The sequence below is a fragment of the Theropithecus gelada genome, chromosome 6 (genome assembly GCF_003255815.1).
Source record: "Theropithecus gelada isolate Dixy chromosome 6, Tgel_1.0, whole genome shotgun sequence".
In the NCBI taxonomy this organism is placed as follows: domain Eukaryota; kingdom Metazoa; phylum Chordata; class Mammalia; order Primates; family Cercopithecidae; genus Theropithecus; species Theropithecus gelada.
Genome location: NC_037673.1, coordinates 137,667,508 through 137,685,719, shown reverse-complemented (window position 1 = coordinate 137,685,719; position 18,212 = coordinate 137,667,508). Strand labels below are relative to the sequence as shown.

The window sequence follows — 18,212 nt, the reverse complement described above, 5'->3', positions numbered from 1 at the left end:
CATCCATTTATTTCTACATCCACTGCCTCCCCTTTAATCCAAGTCATCTTTTCTTCCATTTCTTACCAGGAATATTGCCATAGTCTCTTATCTTGTCTTCCTATTTCTATTTATAACCCTCATAAAACAATTGTCCATATAGCACCCAGAGTAAGCTTAATAATTCAAATATCTTGTCACTGCCTTGTTTAAAATGTTTTAATAGCTCCTAAGTACACGGGTATTTAGAACAAAATCCAGAATTTTAAGTGTGATTTACAAGGTTCTCCCTGCCTTATTAGTCTCATCTATTTATTTTCTATTTCTAGCCTCCCTAGCTCTTTTCAATTGCTTGAGTCACACCTTTTATTTTATTTTTTTAAAAGATCTTTACACATGCTGTTTCCTCTGCCTGACAATTTCTTTTTTACTCTCCTTGTTACCTAGATAACTTCTACTTATCCTACTCATCTATTCATCTCTCTAAATATCACTTTCTGAAAAAAAGAAAGCCTTCCTTGACCTTCAGATTAGTCCAAGCTTCCCTACTATAAGTTTTCTCTTAGTGCTCTTGTATTTCTCCTTATTGGCTTTTATCAGACCTGTAAAATACCATGTATTAGAACGGGGACCATTAATTCAGGAATCATATATGCCTTGTTCATTGCTGCATCCTTAGTCCATAGGTCAGTGCCTTGCATATAGCAGAAAGTTAATAAATATTTGTTATGTAAATGAAAGAATGAACCACCCAGGGCCAGACTTGGGCAGACACCAATGTTTACTGTTTCTGGATGAGTTCTCTCAACCTACAAACTGAAGAGAATGGAAGCCTGAACTTATGCAGAGTGGTTTCAACTTATAGTCTCACACAACATAGTGTAAGAATAGAGCATCTTGCACCTCTTCATTTTCAAAAGCATATAGAGTACATAAAGACAATAGTTTTTAGTTTTTCTGTAAACTAGAAATGAACAATTAGAAAATACAATTTTAAAAATACTATTTACAATAACATTCAAAAACATCAAATATGTAGGGACAATTTAATGAAAGATATATGTGACCTCTCTACACTGAAAACTATACAACATAGCTGAGAGAAATTAAAGAAGACCTAATTAAATGGAAATATATACCATGTTCATGGATTGGAAGTGTCAATATTGTTAAGATGAGCCTCCTCCCTCCTTCCCTCTTTCCCCGATAAAGCTATAGATTCAATGCCATCCCATTCAAAAATCCGTACAGGTTTTGTCCTGTAGTAAGACTTTTTAGCAAGACTTACTATAAAGCTACAGTAATTGAGACAGTGTGCTATTAGTAAAAGAATAGACAAATGAAACATGATCAAGAATATAGAAATAGAACTACATATATCAGTGAAATGACTTTCAACAAAGGCACCAAGCCAATTCAACAGAAAGAGGAAAATCTTCTTAATAAATGGTATTGAAAAAATGGGAAATAAAGAATTTCAACCCCTACCTCAATGAATTAGTGCCTCATGCCACATGCAAAAATCAATTTTACATAAGGTAAATAAAAAGGAAGAGTCAAAAGTGTCAAATAAGTGCCCTTTTGCTCACTAGACACAGTCACTGTCTCACCTACTATACTGCTAGAGCAAAGTATTACACAATATAAATCCAGTATGCACAAGTGACACATATCTGTTGAGATGCTTCACTTTTCTTGGTTTCCAATCCTTAGCAGACTTTTCAGGTGAGCATCAGAATCTAGATTGAAGATGCCAAATCATCTGATTCACTGAATTCCTTTTAGAGGCCAATACCCAGGTAGCATTTAAAATAAAATTAACATAGCTTAGATGGACCACAGAACCCATAGCAATCCTGCTGTGAATAGTCAGACACACTTTTATGCATTTTCCTACTAATATTCCTTTTCTCTTGACTTACCAGTAATTTTTTCACTGTTTTCAGACTTTCCATATTACCTATTTTACCTAATCATGTTTTCCAAAGGTAACTGTTTCCTTTTCACTTTTTTTGTCTTTTTGGTAATATTTTATATTGTAAGATTCCAATTCACTGATAGGGAAATATATGAGGAATTTTATATGCAAATGTTACTCTATAATTTTTGACGTGTTTGTAAACTACTAGTTCAGTAAAATGCTATGCTAACATTATCTGGATCAATTTGTACAATCACCTGATTATAAGAACATTACATATACAACATTCTATTTTAGCTCAAATCCATTTAAAGCATTTGAATTGGAACAATTTCTCAAGCTTTAAATAAGTCATAAGGAGAGAAGCTCTTCATTTGTTTGTTTGGGGACAGGGTCTAATTCTGTCACCCAGACTGGAGTACAGGAGTGCAATCAGAGCTCACTGCAGCCTCAATCTCCCCAGACTCAGGTGATCCTCACACCTCAGCCTCCCAAGTAGCTGAGACCACAGGCATGGACCACTATACCTTATGGATTTTTGTATTTTTTTGTAGAGATGGGTTTTTTCCATGCTGTCCAGGCTGGTCTCAAACTCCTGGGCTCAAGTGATCCCACCTTGGTCCCCGAAAGTGCTGAGATTACAGGTGCATCTGGCGAGACAAGCTCTTTGTACTATAGAGAATGATGCAGTGGACATGGGTAGGAAAACAAAATGCAGTATAACTTATGATAGTGTTCTTAATCTGGTTTGAAGAGCAAGGTTCAGCTTGAGGAGACTGGAACACTCAGTCATAAGACGCTCTTCAGTGGAACAATAATTTTCAAAGTTTAGGTCTGGCAACTTCCATTAGTCATATTCTTAGATTTACTGAAATTATTATAGGCTAACTTTATCAGCCAGAATGTCTTTTTGCAGCAAGAGGAAGTTTCTTAAATAGAACATGAAACAGTTGTGTGCTGAAGGAGAAGTGATAAACAGGGATTCTGAGTTGTAAATTTAAATCTCTCATACTACAATGGCCAAGATTTGTCCCTCCCTTATTTTTGGATCAGTACAATTTGAATATCAAAAGTAAAATTATAAAATATAATCAAACACATATAAATATATAAAATCAAAACATGTTCCCTACCTACAGGCCCCAAACGGTCTGGCATGCCTGATACTCTTGTCGGCCTGACTACTGTCCCTCAAGCTCACCATGCCAAGTATTTCTCATCTTAGGCCTTTGGTCTTGCTGCTAGAAATGCTTTTTACTGAGATCTCTGAAAATGTCTAATGCTAGAAGAAAACCTGCTTGTGACTGAACTGAGTTTCATCAAGAACTTTTCACCTTGGAGAGTGGATTCTGCCCAAGCAGTTAGAATAACCACAATCATCCCCTCCCCAACGTGCTTTCTGCAGTGAAGGTGCTACTGAGTCCTGAGGGGTAGGGATTCAAAAAAGAAGTTCACTCAGCCCTGGATTCGTAGAAGAAGCACACACCTGGTAAGAATATGGCGTCATAGAGCTACAGTTACCCAGAAATCTGGAGCTTAGCGCGGGATAGACATCCGTGGGAAAGACTCAAAGACAGGATCATTTTGGGGTGTTTGGCACTTCGAAACCAGCACAAACAATGCAATCAGGAAGAATAAAAAGGAAATTAAAGCTAAGGCAATCACCTGATAGAAATTACTTTTGGATTTAGACCGTAATTTTGCAGAGTGATCGCTGAGGTCTGGCAGAGCCTCCTGCAGGCTGTTGGCGAAGAGGGGCAGTGGTGGTGGTGACGTGGCGGTGGCGAGAGGAGCGGCTGTCCACCGCAGTGCACCGCGACCAGTAGGCGCTGGCGAGTCGCTTACCTGTGGCCCAACGCGCTAGCTGTCCGCACCTCGTCGGTGCGCATTCCAGGCTGAAGAGCCTTGGCTCGCTGGCCTGCAGCACGTGGTAGGACAGCCACGCATCTCGCATCTGCGTCTACCGCCACCACCTTGGTGATCAGGTAGCCACGCTCGGCGGCACGCAGTACCATATCCAAGAGCGCGAAGCCATCGCGCTCCAGAGCTGGGGTACAGCACCCGTGGTGTGTTGTCATTGAGGTTGTCCACCAACACGCACAGGCTCATGTTGGCGCCGAGCGCTAGCTAGTCCTGGTCATGGGCCTGCAGCGTGAGCTTGAAGGCTCGCAGCTGCTCTTGGTCGAAGGCGCGCTGCCTGCTCATGGACACCTAGGACCACAGCGCCTGTGGCTCCAGGTCACTGGCCACGATCGAATAGGGGACTTGGCTGTTGGGTCCTAAGTCTAGGTTGGAGGTGTCTACTTGCACACTATGGAGGCTTTAGGAAAATTGGTCTTGGCCACGTGGACGACGTAGGAGGCCTTGTAGAAAACGAGAGCATTGTCGTTGACATCGCCAGTGAGTAGGGTGACGCTTGTTCTGGAGAAGAGGGTTGGCTTGCCTCGGTCAGTGGCAGTGATGCTGATGTTATACCTTGGGTCTGTTCCTGGCCCACGGCCCCATTTGTTACATGCATGTAGTTAATTATTGGAGGAAGATTTTTCTCAAGGTGCATTTTCTTGTATCAGACATGGGACCTCATTTTCTCCTGAATTCAGATCTTGTCATTTAAAGATCTTCTGATTTAAATCTTGGACAGTCATTACTGTCCAAGGTGCAGAATCTTTGGGAATCATTGTGGAATTAGAAGTAAAAATCGCCTCTAGGATATTTCATTATCTTCTAGAATTTCGGTCTCAACTGTACACTGGACAATGAGTCCCTCTCTGTCACCTGCTACCAAAATCATGGAAATTTAAAAATCTTTAGAAGTCCAATGTACTTAAAGTTTTCATTTCTCCACTATTTGATCAAGGCCAAACTAGATATGGGTACTCTGGGTTGTGAAGCCATATGTGATCTCTGCCTTGACACTCTAGTCCTGGTCGGTGGCCCTCACTCTCAGCACAGAAATGCACGGATGCACATCTTCCTGAAGACTGATGCTGTATACATCCTAGCTGAACACAGGGTTGTCATTGGCTTCAACCAATAGGATCAGGAGCTGAGTGATGCTACTTTGCTGGGGGGCCGTCTAAGGCTGCTAGCACTAAGGAATGGGAGCTCTGCTTTTTCTAGTCAAGCGGCTTCTCTAACATATGATCAACATATGTCTTTCCACTGTTGGTCTCTTTTACTTCAAAGAGAAATATAGAGTTGCTGCTAAGGTGATAATTTTGTAAGGAAATTCTCTCAACATCAGGATCTTCTGCAGGTTCTGTTGCAAACCTTGTTCTGAGCTGGGTCACCCAGAGATATGTAACTTAATAACATTCCTGCTGAACCATGGTGCATGATCCTTCACATCCTGAATCTCTATATTAATGTGAAAAACATTTAAAGAATTTTCAACTACTGTTTATTCATTTTTTTGAGACAGAGTCTCGTTCTGTCACCCAGGCTGGAGTGCAGTGGTGCGATCTTGACTGATTGCAACCTCCGCCTCTCAGGTTCAAGCGATTCTCTCGTCTCAGCCTCCCGAGTAACTGGGATTATAGGCATGCACCACCATGTCTGGTAATTTTTGTATTTTTAGTAGAGACGGGGTCTCACCATGTTGGTCAGGCTGGTCTTGAACTCCTGACCTCGTGATATGCCTGCCTCAGCCTCCCAAAATGCTGGGATTACAGGTGTGAGCCATTGTACCCGGCCTTCAACTATTTCAGAGCTTTACGGTCCAACCTATAATTGGGGGGCATATCTGCTCCTGATCCATTCAGTCACTCACAAGTAAGTCTCCACTTTCTCCACTTAGAATGAAGTATTATTTCTCAGCATTAACCCAAAGCTTTCAAGCGGGCATGTCCTGGACACTGAGTCCCAGATCCTTGGCAAGGTTTCCCATCACCAAACTCTTGGCCAGCTCCTCTGGGACTGAATAATGGATCTGCATAAAGAATGCCTAGCAGGACAGAAATAGCAGGAAAGGAAGCATTAGTTGCCTTGGTTCTACCCAGCCTATTAGTCCATCACCATTACTCATCTCTTCCACAGTTAGAGTTGCTGCTGCTCCAGCCCAGATAAGCCCCTTTTCAAACTATTCTTGGATTATAGAGTCTCCAGCCAAGAAGGAGCTGAACTCATTGCCTGTAAATCCATTCCGTTCCTGCTTATAATTTGTAGAACTAGGAGCCATAATAGGAATGTTGTGGGTCTGCTCTTGGATTTGCATTCCATGAAATTAGAAAAGCCACCAAGCGGGAATGTTTGGGGATTGGCTCATTTATCTCTGTTTCCACACTGGCCAACAGTGGCACTCTGAGTCCCTACTCTAGAACCGCAGCCTGAAGAAATGAGAGGACAGCGTTCTGTAGAGTTAGTTGAGAGCAGATAGAAAGACGTTTCTCACTGGAACTTGCAAGCTGAAAGGCAGTAGTGCGGTCTTGCTCCTGCAATAAAATATTCCTGGGAATTTATAACCTCAGTGATGTCAGCACATGAAGTCAAAGTGATGACTTATTTTTATTTCTTCTTGACGTTTGAGTATTTGTAGGCTGAGAATCTTTCTTTCTATTCCCACCTCCATGTCTGGGCTTTACTTTTTCCATGGAACACAGTCTCAGAATGAATTGTTGGCTGAATCTTCAGCTGAAATTACATAGGAAGCTTCTAAGAGGTTTCACAATATGGATTTTTTTTTTTTTTTTTTGGTCAGAGTCTCACTGTGTCGCCCAGGCTGGAGTGCAGTGGCATGATCTCAGCTCACTGCAACCTCTGTCTCCCAGGTGCAAGTGATTCTCCTGCCTCAGCTTCCTGAGTAGCTGGGATAACAGGTGCCTGCCACACAATATGGAAATCTTATGAACTGAGGCGTCTATTTTCAAAATTTGACAAACAAACCAGGTCCTTAGCCTTTTAAGATAAGTCAGACAGTTGGCAGGATGCAGTGGCTCATGCCTGTAATCCCAGCACTTTGGGAGGCCAAGGCAGGCGGATCACCTGAGGTCAAGAGTTCAAGAGCAGCCTGGCCAACTTGGTGAAACCCTGTCTCTATTAAAAAAAATTTTTTTTTTTGGGGACGAGTCTCACTCTGTCGCCCAGGCTGGAGTGCAGTGGTGCGATCTCCGCTCACTGCAACTCCACCTCCCGGGTTCACGCCATTCTCCTGCCTCAGCCACCCAGGCACCCGCCACCACACCCGGCTAATTTTCGTTTTGTATTTTTAGTAGAGACGGAGCTTCACCGTGTTAGCCAGGATGGTCTTGATCTCCTGACCTCATGATCCGCCTGCCTCGGCCTCCCAAAATGCTGGAATTACAGGCCTGAGCCACCGTGCCCAGCCTACTAAAAATATTTTTAAAAATTAGTTGGGCATGGTGGTGGGTGCCTGTAATCCCAGCTACTGGAGAGGCTGAGGCAGGAGAATCGCTTGAACCCGGGAGGCAGAGGTTGAACCCGGTTGGCAGAGGTTGCAGTGAGCTGAGATCGCACCACTTGCACTCCAGCTTGGGCGACAGAGTGAGACTCCGTCCTCCCACCCCCCCCCCCCAACAAAAGGTAAGTCAGACAGCTGCCTCTTATTAGGGTTTAGATATAGAGGAAAAGCCCGTGTAAAATAATTGGTTTTGCACTATGATTCTTTTTTTCTCTGAGACCACTTTCCAATAATTGAACTCAAGTATTGCATTGATAACTTAGAAGGTGTACAAACTACTGTGTGAAATACTTCAGAGAGCTAATGATGAACTAAGAAATTATATCTGCCCTCAATGACAGTACACAGAGTAGATCCTTATATGACATGTCTAAGAAAAATTATGGTGGTACTAACTTCTTTTACATACAGATTAAACTATTTTGTTTGATTCTATGGTCTCTTCAATGACAGTTTTTTAAAAACATTTTCCTGAACCAGAGCCCTTCCCTTATGCTATCCAGAAGTCTCAGCCTTTATAAAATATTTTTTCCAATTAGCTTTGCCAAAGGCTGGCTATCTTTTGCCATCAATATTTTAGGAATGCATCCTAAACAGTATGCCCTGTTATTGGTAATTTTCCATTAAGTATGGTTTCTTAAAAGTGAACTCAAAGTGGCCGGGCATGGTGGCTCACACCTGTAATCTCAGCTATTTGGGAGGCCGAGGCGAGTGCATCACAAGGTCAACAGATCGAGACCATTCTGGCCAACCCCATCTCTACTAAAAATACAAAAATTAGCTGGGTGTAGTGGCGCGCCTGTAGTTCCAGCTACTCGGGAGGCTGAGGCAGGAGAATCACTTGAACCCGGGAGGCAGAAGTTGCAGTGAGCTGAGATAGTGCCACTGCACTCCAGCTTGGTGACAGATCGAGACTCTGTCTCAAAAAAAAAAAAAAAAGTGAAAACTCAAAGTGTAGCATTAGAGAGTAACTGTGTCTCTTTCTTGAGATTTAGCCTCATCAGTTTGATCAACATCCCTTCGAAACTATGTGTTTGCTTTTCTAAACCTGACATCTTATATGAGGATAAAGAAGATTTTGCACCAGAACTATTCAATTCATGATCACAGCTATACTCTGTTACATGTCATAAAGAAAACTGATACACTTCGCTCATTTGTCATTAGCCTTATAATTTATTGAAAAGTGATGTATGAGATTAAATACACTATAAAAGTGTTGTATAGTTTCCTTAACATTCCTATGCTATTGCTGCTTCAAAAAGCATAATACTTCTGGAAAGAAAGCAGTGGAAGAATGTCTTCTGACTGATTACGTTCCAATTTTAGGTTCTATAAAACAGTGAAGCTAAAAATTTTAAATTATAGCTGAACGCTTTAACTTATTAGATGAAATGGATACATATCCACCTGTCATACACATAAGAAGACAAGAAAAGTCCTTGACATAATTTTATGACTGGAATCAGAAGAAATGTAAACATATCCAAACCCATTGCCCAGTTAGTCTCAGAAAACAATCAACACATATCTTAATTACCAATCCTAAATTATCAACAAGTGTCCTAAAAATCCTAAAGCTAAGCCATTAGTTTCAGTTCTTATATGGCCTAAACCAAATAATGATCGCCAGCCTTAAGGTTTCGGTGATCCATTTTCTGGTGAAATTATCTAAGATCCCATTGAAGTAAACTGCTTCTTTAAAATAAGTTTCCTAGGATCCTTGTTTAGATTTCACTATGGTTCAGACAAAGAAAAAGTAACACTCACAAAATTGTCTCATACAAAAATATTTTCCCCATCTTTTATGGCCTAAAACTGTGGCTTCTCAATCAAGAATGTACCTAGGCACTTAAGATTTTTAAACCAGCTTTCAAAAAATTTTAGAATAGTTTTATTTCCATCCACAAATCATTCCATTGTACCACATGGAGAAGCACAAAAATCATTATTACTTTTCCCAACAGGACATCGAGTGTGCTGGCATTGAAAATATAAATCCTTTTTTTTTTTTTGTCAACCACTAAAAATGGCTACTGTTAACTAATTGCATGCTGTGAATCAGATGATTTTTGTTAGCTCTAGCCATCACCAGGACCTTTCAAATTAGATATGATTATTTCTACTTTGCTGAAGCTCAAAGAGATTAAATAACTTTCTAAAGGTGACACAGTTAAGAAGTTAGCTAATTGCAAAGCTGCTGTCCTTCTACGACTTATCTGAAAATTCAAAATCCTGGTATCAGGTAATCCCCAGAGTACATTATTTGTTTATCCATTCATTCAACAAATATTTAATAAAGTCTATTCAGCTCAAACTGGAAACATAGTTGATTGAAATCACTGATATTTGAGATATCGTCTAAAGGTCTTGACTATTATGCTCTAACTCTCAATGATTTGTTCCTAAATCAAGTTAGGTGAACAGAGGTCAGAATAATTAGACCATGTTAGCTTAGCTTTCCAAATCATTTGTTTTCCTATTATGTCTTTCTTTCTATTTGACTACATATGAGAACTGTCCATGTGATAAACATTTTGGTAGTTCCTACAAGACGATGGAGAAGGGAGGGTTCATTGTCCTCTATTTCTTTCAATATTACCTATAGAACACTGTACTTATTAAATTTTATTTGAAAACTAATGTAAACACAAATTTAGAATGTTTAGATAAATTCAAATACTTTCTTTCAAAAAATCACACAAGTAGAACCACACACTCTATATTTTGTCCCCTTTTTTGGTCTCAGAAGCAGCAACTGCCTCATTTTAGAGCCTTTGGATGTCTTTCATTCTCTAAGTGGTATCCAATCTCTTTTCTGAGTTTTAATTATTGTATGTTTTGTATGTTTCACAGTAGACAGGCAGCAAACAAAGAAGAAAGAAAAAATAATTGGGATGTTATGTTTCCCTACACCTTTACAGAATTCACCAAAAGAAATCAGGCAATGCTTTTCAAAGAGTAATACACTTTAGCATTCATTATCTGTAAACACTCTACAATAAGCATAAAGTTCTCAGAAAACACTTAGAATCTGTGCACGTTTCAGAAATTTTCCCTTAGTTGTAATAGTTATGGGGAATTTAATGTAGAAAGCAGGGGAAATTACTGCAAATTTGCCCCAGTACTAAAAAAGTACTCAAAACACATTTTGTTAATTCTGAATATTCCACAAAGTCATCATTAATATCATTAATGTAGGAAATGGGCAAAAGAAATGTCTAACTTGGAAACACACACAGATATTGTATTAATGAAATGCATAACAGAAGTGAAAAATAGTCTTTACTGTTTTTTGTCATGGCAATACGGGATATTGTATATTTAAGTGATAAAATTTTAAATGCAGAAGAAATAAATTCACTATATTTGGAAGTTCATAAATGATTTAAAACCATGAAATGACTTGGGATACTGAGAAAGTATAAATGGACATATCCCTAATGGCCAGAAAGAATTACTGCACTTTGAAAGAAACTAAATTCACTTTATGAATTTGCTAGCAATCTCAAGTGTAGTTAAAAGCCACTCTATTTATAAAAGTTTACTAAAATTTTATTTATATTTTCCATTGAATTAGATTTCTCCCCTCTAGATAAACAGATCAGTTGTTATCAGATGTTCTACACAAAACTGCTGCATGGTCAATGGGAAAAAAATTAAAAGTGGGAAAAGAGCATTACCATTGATAAATTAAGCTAGAAAATGATATAGAGTATTAATGTTATAAATTGTTAATAAATTATATCTATCATGTAAAATATATGTACATAAATAAGGTATGAGGGAAGGTGGCTGGATTGTTGTTGGTGTCTGTCACATATGTATAAATTTATTGATGTCTGCTTTATAAATTCCAGATGTGCTAAGGGATATATTTCTCCAGGCTCAGAAAAGAATATTTGATAAGGGCGGGCACTGTGGTTCACACCCCTAATCCCAGCACTTATGGAGGGTGAAGCAGGAGGCTCACCTGAGCCCAAGTTCCAGATCAGCCTGGCCAACATAGTGAGACTCCTGTCTCTACAAGAAAGTAATAGATAGATAGATAGATAGATAGATAGATAGATAGATAGATAGATAGATAGATAGATAGATAGATAGATAGACAGACAGGCAGATAGATAGACAGATAGATAGCAGGGCTGTGGCTTGCAACTGTAGTCCCTGTTACACCAGAGGAGAAGGCGGGAGAATTGCTTGAGCCTAGGAGTTTGAGGCTGCAGTGAGCTATGATCGTGCCGCTGCATTCCAGCGTGGGCGACAGAACAAGAAAAGAAAGGAAAGAGAGAAAAGAGAGGAAAGAGAGGAAAGAAAGAAAGAGAGAGAGAGAGAGAGAGAGAGAGAAAGGAAGGAAGGAAGGAAGGAAGGAAGGAAGGAAGGAAGAAAGAAAGAAAGAAAGAAAGAAAGAAAGAAAGAAAGAAAGAAAGAAAGAAAGAAAGAAAGAAAGAAAAGATTTGATATAAACTCACCTGAATTAACGCACGACTGTCTTTAGAAAATACGGAATCACCTGACAGCAAAAGGGACTCGCTTTTTCCACCGCTCTCCTGGCTGACGAGCGTGTCTGCATAGTTGGGCTGGGGCAAGATCGGGTGACTCTTGCGCGAGTCCGAGGTGAGGGAGACCTCGTGGGAATAGGTCTGCAGAAAAGCCTGCACCCCGTCCACGCCCACAAAGTGCGACGCCGGGGCTCCTGTGAAGCCGCCTTCTGAAGCCTGCAGCAGGCGTGACTTGTGCCAGCGCCGCAGCCTGAGCGCCAGCAACACGATGACGAAGGCCAGGAAGACGCAGGAGACCGCGGCCACCGCCACCACTAGGTACAGCGTAAGGTCCGAGGTTTCAGAATTAACTGGAGACTCGAGGCTGCCGAGGTCCGCCAGGACTTTGGGGATGCTGTCGGCCACGGCCACCGTGAGCGTGACGGTGGCCGAGAGAGGGGGCTGGCCGTGGTCCTGGACGACCACCACGAGGCTCTGCTTGAGCGCGTCTCTGTCCAGCAGGGCCCGCGCCGTGCGCACCTCGCCGGTGTGCAGCCCCACCGCTAAGAGTCCTGGCTCGCTGGCCTTGAGCAGGCGGTAGGACAGCCAGGCGTTCTGGCCCGAGTCTCTGTCCACCGCCACCACCTTGGTCACCAGGTAGCCGGGCTCTGCGGAGCGGGGCGCCAGCTCCACGCCAGTGGAACCGTCTGTGGGGAGGGCGGGGTACAGGATCTCGGGCGCATTGTCGTTCTGGTCCAGCACAAACAGACTCAACGACACGTTGCTGCTGAGGGGCGGGTGCCCGTTGTCCCGCGCCATCACTTTCACTTGCAAGTCTCGCAACTGCTCGTAGTCGAAGGAGCTCAGCGCATACAGTACCCCAGAGTCGGAGTTGATGGACAAGTAGGACGATAGGGGTGCCCCTTGGACGGTGTCCTCAGCCAGGGAATAAGTGATCTGGGCGTTCTCCTCACAGTCGGGGTCGTGGGCGGTCACGGAGACGAGGGAAGCTCCTCTGGGATTGTTCTCTGGGATATAAGCGGAATAGGAGGCCTGAAGGAAGACCGGCGGGTTGTCGTTGGTGTCTGCCACGTTCAGCAAGATGTGAATTTCCGTAGATAGGGGCGGGGTTCCCCGGTCAGTGGCGGTCACTGTGATGTTGTAGCTAGGAACCTGTTCCCTATCCAAGACTATGTCTGTGACTAAACTATAGTAATTTCCGTAAGATTTTTCTAATTTAAAGGGCAGATTTCCTTGGATGAAACAGATCACCTGTCCGTTTACCTCAGAATCTTGGTCATTTACATTTAAAAGGGCAATTAATGTCCCTCTGGGAGAGTTTTCGGGAACCGAGCTGGCGAGAGAGGTGAGGACCACCTCTGGGGCGTTGTCGTTCACGTCCAGAACAGTGATCAGGACTTTGGCTCGCGCAGAATATCCTGCATTATCCATTGCTTGCACTTCCATCTGGTAGAATCCTGACTCCTCGTGATCCAACTCCCCTATTGTTGATATTGTCCCTGAATTACAATCTAGTTTGAAAACTTGGGCCGCCTTGTCGTCCACATACCGGAAGGAATACCTCACTTCCGCATTGACTCCTTCGTCAGGGTCGGTAGCGTTGACTACAAGCAGCTGCGTGCCCACGGCCAGATTCTCCGGAACGCTCGCGCGGTACTCGGGCTGGGCAAACGCTGGCGCGTTGTCATTCGCATCCAGAACCATCACGCGGATGCGCGCGGTGCCTGTGCGCACCGGATCGCCCCCATCCGAGGCCGTAAGGACCAGGTGGTGAGCAGCCTTTTCTTCGCGGTCCAGGGCGCGTTCCAGCACCAATTCGGGGTACTTACTACCGTCGGCTCCATTTTGCACCATCAGGGAGAAGTGAGTATTCGGGCTGAGCTCGTAGCTCTGGAGAGAGTTCTTCCCAATATCCGGATCCCAGGCGTGGGGTAGAGGGAACCGCATATCAGTGGCTGCGTTTTCACTGATTTTTATTTCTAATTCACTTTCACGAAAATAAGGCGCATTGTCGTTAATGTCCCTTACTTCTACTTCTACTCCATATATTTTCACTTTATCCTCAATCAGAATGTCTAGATTTAATTGACACTTGTTGGCCCCCATACAGAGCTCCTCCCGGTCTATCCTGCCCGCCGTGACCAAGCTGCCGCTGCGCGGGTTCAGGGCGAAAAGCTGCGTTCTACCTCTGGGGACGATGCGGACTCCGCGCTCCGCCAGCTCCCGGGGCTCCAGCCCCAGGTGCTTGGAGATGTCGCCCACCCTAGAGCCTTTCTCCAGCTCTTCCGGAACTGAATAGCGTATCTGGGTGCATCTGGTCTCCCACAGAATCCCGAGGAGGATTCCCAGCAGGACCAGATCTTTGCAGTCCCGGTGCGGTCGCTCAGGAATCATTCTCATCTTCCTCCAGAATTATTTTCAATTCTGCCCTTAATCACTTAAGTCAGGAACAGTTCTTTCGCCTCTAGAATGGGACAGTTTGGAAGTCAGAGCTCCTCCGTTGTTTCCTCATAGTCCCAGAGATGGTTCATTCCTAGCTATCTGCTTTGTGCTTCAGGCGCGTGCAAGGCGAGCAGGAGCTCCGCTTTTCTCTCCCCGATTGGTGAACAGCGGCGCTCAGAGTCCTAACCAATTACTGCACAATCTTGAACTTCCAGAAAGGATATTTCGTTTTTATATCTTAAATAGCTCCACCTACTGTTCTTCAAAAGGGGATGGAAATCTACAGTATTCGCTTTAGAAGAAACTTCAGTGAGCTTTTTTTTTTTTCCCACCCAATGAGCTTTTTTTTTTTCCCCCAATGAGCTTTTAAATGAATTAGAAGTTTCTGTAAACAATTATTTTAATCTTATAATTTTAGTGCATCTGCTTTGAGATTACTGTTCCCCCAATACACCTATCATGGGGGATGTCTCTCGAGGAGTTTCTCTTTTTTGACATATCATATAATAGAATAATTTAAACTTTCTGATTCAGCTATAATTTGGGGAAAACGTTTTTAAATAGATTCCTTGAACAAACCTGAATGGAAGGATTACTTTACCAGGTTGTTGAAATTTAACGCTTAAAAATCAAATTTTCATGAAAATATGGAAACCTAAAAATGAGATATGTGATTGTATACATTATCAGAATCACACTTAACAAGAACCCAAGTGAAAAAGAAACATTTATATTTTTAGCATAAAGTGGAAGTATTCCAACTTGCATTGACTGGAAATAACGGAAGTACTCCAGGATTCTATTAATACATTATATTTCAAAAATATTAAGTGTTGAGGAAACTTAGTAAAAGAAAATTGGTAGTCCAAAGAATGTTACACTTACCTTTTCCTGGGTAACTGACCTAATTGTAATTACTGAGAATTACTGGTAATACTTTTGGAAGCCCATCAAAATATAGGGAAAAAATTCTGCCTAAGAAATAACTGGCTACTGTACTTTCATGAGCATAAATATTTATACTGTAAGGATAAGATGTTTGCTAGGCATAAAATAAAATAATATATTTTAAATTGGGAAGAAATATATAGGTAGCTGTGAGAAAAGATCAAACGCAAAATTGAGTTTTCTTGAATTACAAGAATCACAAGTAAACGTAACTGAATATTATCAAATCATTACCATGTTCTTATTTTTTTAAGCTTTTTTCTCTGCCAGGCACAGTGTCAGGCAACTGTAGTCTCAGCTACTCTGGAGATTGAGGTGGGAGGATTGCCACCACCCAAGAGTTTGAGTCCAGCCTGGGCAACATAGTGAGACTTTAATCTCAATTTTTTTTTTTTATAAAAAGCATTTTCTCATGCATTTTCCTCAAAATGTATAGTTAATGGATTAAAGAAAAAGCCTTATATACTCAAGATATTGATGTCCCAAGAAACACCACAGGAAAAAAATTTATTCTTCAATTAAAATATCTCAATGACAGCAGTATCATAATATCCACTTCTCACGTGTGTGTGTGTGTGTGTGTGTGTGTGTGTGTGTGTGTATAAAGAATGTCTCTGGGTGGGGCGCAGTGGCTCACACCTGTAATCCCAGCAGCACTTTGGGAGGCCAAGGCGGGCGGATCACGAGGTCAGGAGATAGAGACCATCCTGGCTAACATGGTGAAACCACGTCTCTACTAAAAATACAAAAAATTAGTGGGGTGTGGTGGCGGGCGCCTGTAGTCCCAGCTACTCAGGAGGCTGAGGCAGGAGAATGACCAAAACCTGGGAGACGGAGCTTGCAGTGAGCCACTACACTCCAGCCTGGACCACAGAGCGAGACTGCGTCCGGGAAAAAAAAAAAGTATCAGGTAAAAATGGTCAAAATACATGAAAGCTAATAATGAAGTTACTCGCCCACACAGAAAGGAGTAGGAAATATTAAGAGTGAGCAAACAAACCTGGAGCAATAGTAGATATAATATGTTTAAGATTTTCTTGCCAAAATATTGGTTTGAAAATTAAACCACACCCATTTGTAAAAGAAAGACATTCATTGGAACTCAGGTGAGTAGGAGCAACAGAGTTAGAGCTTATCTTGTTATTCTCTTCAGTGAAGCTTGCTACCAGAGAAACTTCATTAGAAAGATCTTGTGGGGGGACTGTTTCTGGTGTCACGGTGAGAAAATTATTATTATTATTATTGTTTTTTGAGACGGAGTCTCGCTTTGTCGCCCAGGCTGGAGTGCAGTGGTGTGATCTGGGTTCACTGCAAGCTCCGCCTCCCGGAACTACAGGCGCCTGCCACGTCCCCCGGCTAGTTTTTTGTATTTTTTTAAGTAGAGACGGGGTTTCACCGTGTTAGCCAGGATGGTCTCGATCTCCTGACCTCGTGATCCGCCCGTCTCGGCCTCCCAAAGTGCTGGGATTACAGACTTGAGCCACCGCGCCCGGCACGGTGAGAAAATTAAATCTTCTTTTTCTAGAATCCGAGGGAACATACAGATTGCAGGAATAAAGCAAAGTTCCCTAATTGTAGTTGGGAGAAACCCCGGTCGAGTCTCATAACACAGGCCAGGGTGAAACCAACCCCAGGCAGAGGGGCTGGACAAGGCGACCGCCAAAATCACTGCGAGGAAGAAGAGCATAGAAATCAAGGCCAAGGCCACGACCAAGTAAATCTGCAGCTTTGCCTGGGAATTAGAGGCCACAGGACGGTCAATGAAGTCTGGCAGTGCCTCCTGCAGGCTGTCTGCGAAGACTAGGTGAAGTGTAGCGGTGGCAGAGAGGGGCAGCTGTCCTCCGTCATGCACAGCAACCAGCAGGCGCTGTCGGGCCGAGTCACTGTAGCCCAAGGCACGCGCAGTGCGCACCTCGCCCGTGGGCAGCCCCAGGCTGAAGAGCCCGGGCTGGATGGCCTGCAGCACGTGGTAGGACAGCCAATCTTCGTGTCCCGAATCTGCGTCCAACGCCACCACCTTAGTCACCAGGTAGCCAGACTCTGCGGCGAGTGGCACCATATCGAAGAGTGCGGAGCCATGGGACCCCAGCGCGGGGTACAGCACCTGCCGCACATTGTCATTGAGGTCGCCCACCAACACGCGCAGGCTTACGTTGGCACTGAGCGCAGGCGAGCCCTGGTGGGCCTGCAGCTTGAACTCCAAGGCGCGCAGCTGCTCGAAGGCGTGCAGTTGCTCGTGTTCGAAGGCTCGCTGTGCGAACACCATCCCGCTCTGTGCACTCACGGACACGTACGACGACGGTGCCCGCAGCTCCAAGTCACTGTTAACAATGGAGCAGGAGACTTGGCCATTCAGCCCTAGGTCCAGGTCAGAGGCGCTGACTTGTGTGATGGAGGCTCCGAGAGGGTTGTTTTCGGCCACGTGGACCCCGTAGGAGACCTGGTGGAAAATCGGAGCACTGTCGTTGACGTCACCAATGCATAGGGTGACGCTTGTGCTGGATGAGAGCGGAGGCTTGCCCCTGTCAGTGGCAGTGATGGTGACCTTGTACTCCGGGGTCCCAATCCAGGGTCCCATCTGTTACAAGCTTATAGTCATTATTGGCGGAAGATTCGATTCTAAAAGGAATTCTTTCGTTTATGAGGCATGTAACCTCCCCATTTTCTCCCGAATCTTTATCATGTGTTTTGAACAGAATGATCGCCGTCCAGGGTTCTGCAACCTCAGTTACAGAACTGGACACCGAAGTAAAAACCACGTCTGGGGCGTTGTGGTTCTCATCTAGGATTTCTAGCATAATTTTACATTCGCTGGTCATGCCTCCACCATCCTTTGCCTCTATGCTCATGGTGTAACTGCTATAAATTTCGAAGTCTATTAAGTCTTTGGATTTAATTTCCCCATTTTGATGGTCTAGCACAAACATATTTCCAATATCATCTGGTAGGGATTTGAAAGACTAGGTGATCTCTGCATTGACATCCTCATCCTGGTCAGTGGCTG

At 43.3% G+C, this 18,212-nt stretch overlaps 1 protein-coding gene across 5 annotated transcripts in view; it reads right to left on the bottom strand.

Annotated features, from left to right (window-relative positions):
- The window catches only part of LOC112626416 (protocadherin gamma-C4), a 108,097-nt gene that overhangs the window by 74,889 nt on the left and 14,996 nt on the right, over positions 1-18,212 (bottom strand). Inside the window, exon 1 of one of the 5 annotated variants that reach the window (XM_025388477.1) lies at positions 11,789-14,381. The exons of the other annotated variants lie outside the window; for them this stretch is intronic. Coding sequence (XP_025244262.1) covers positions 11,789-14,218 — 2,430 coding nt within the window. The 5' untranslated portion in view covers positions 14,219-14,381. Of the gene's footprint in view, positions 1-11,788; positions 14,382-18,212 lie in introns of those variants that run through there. 5 annotated transcript variants of the gene reach the window in all.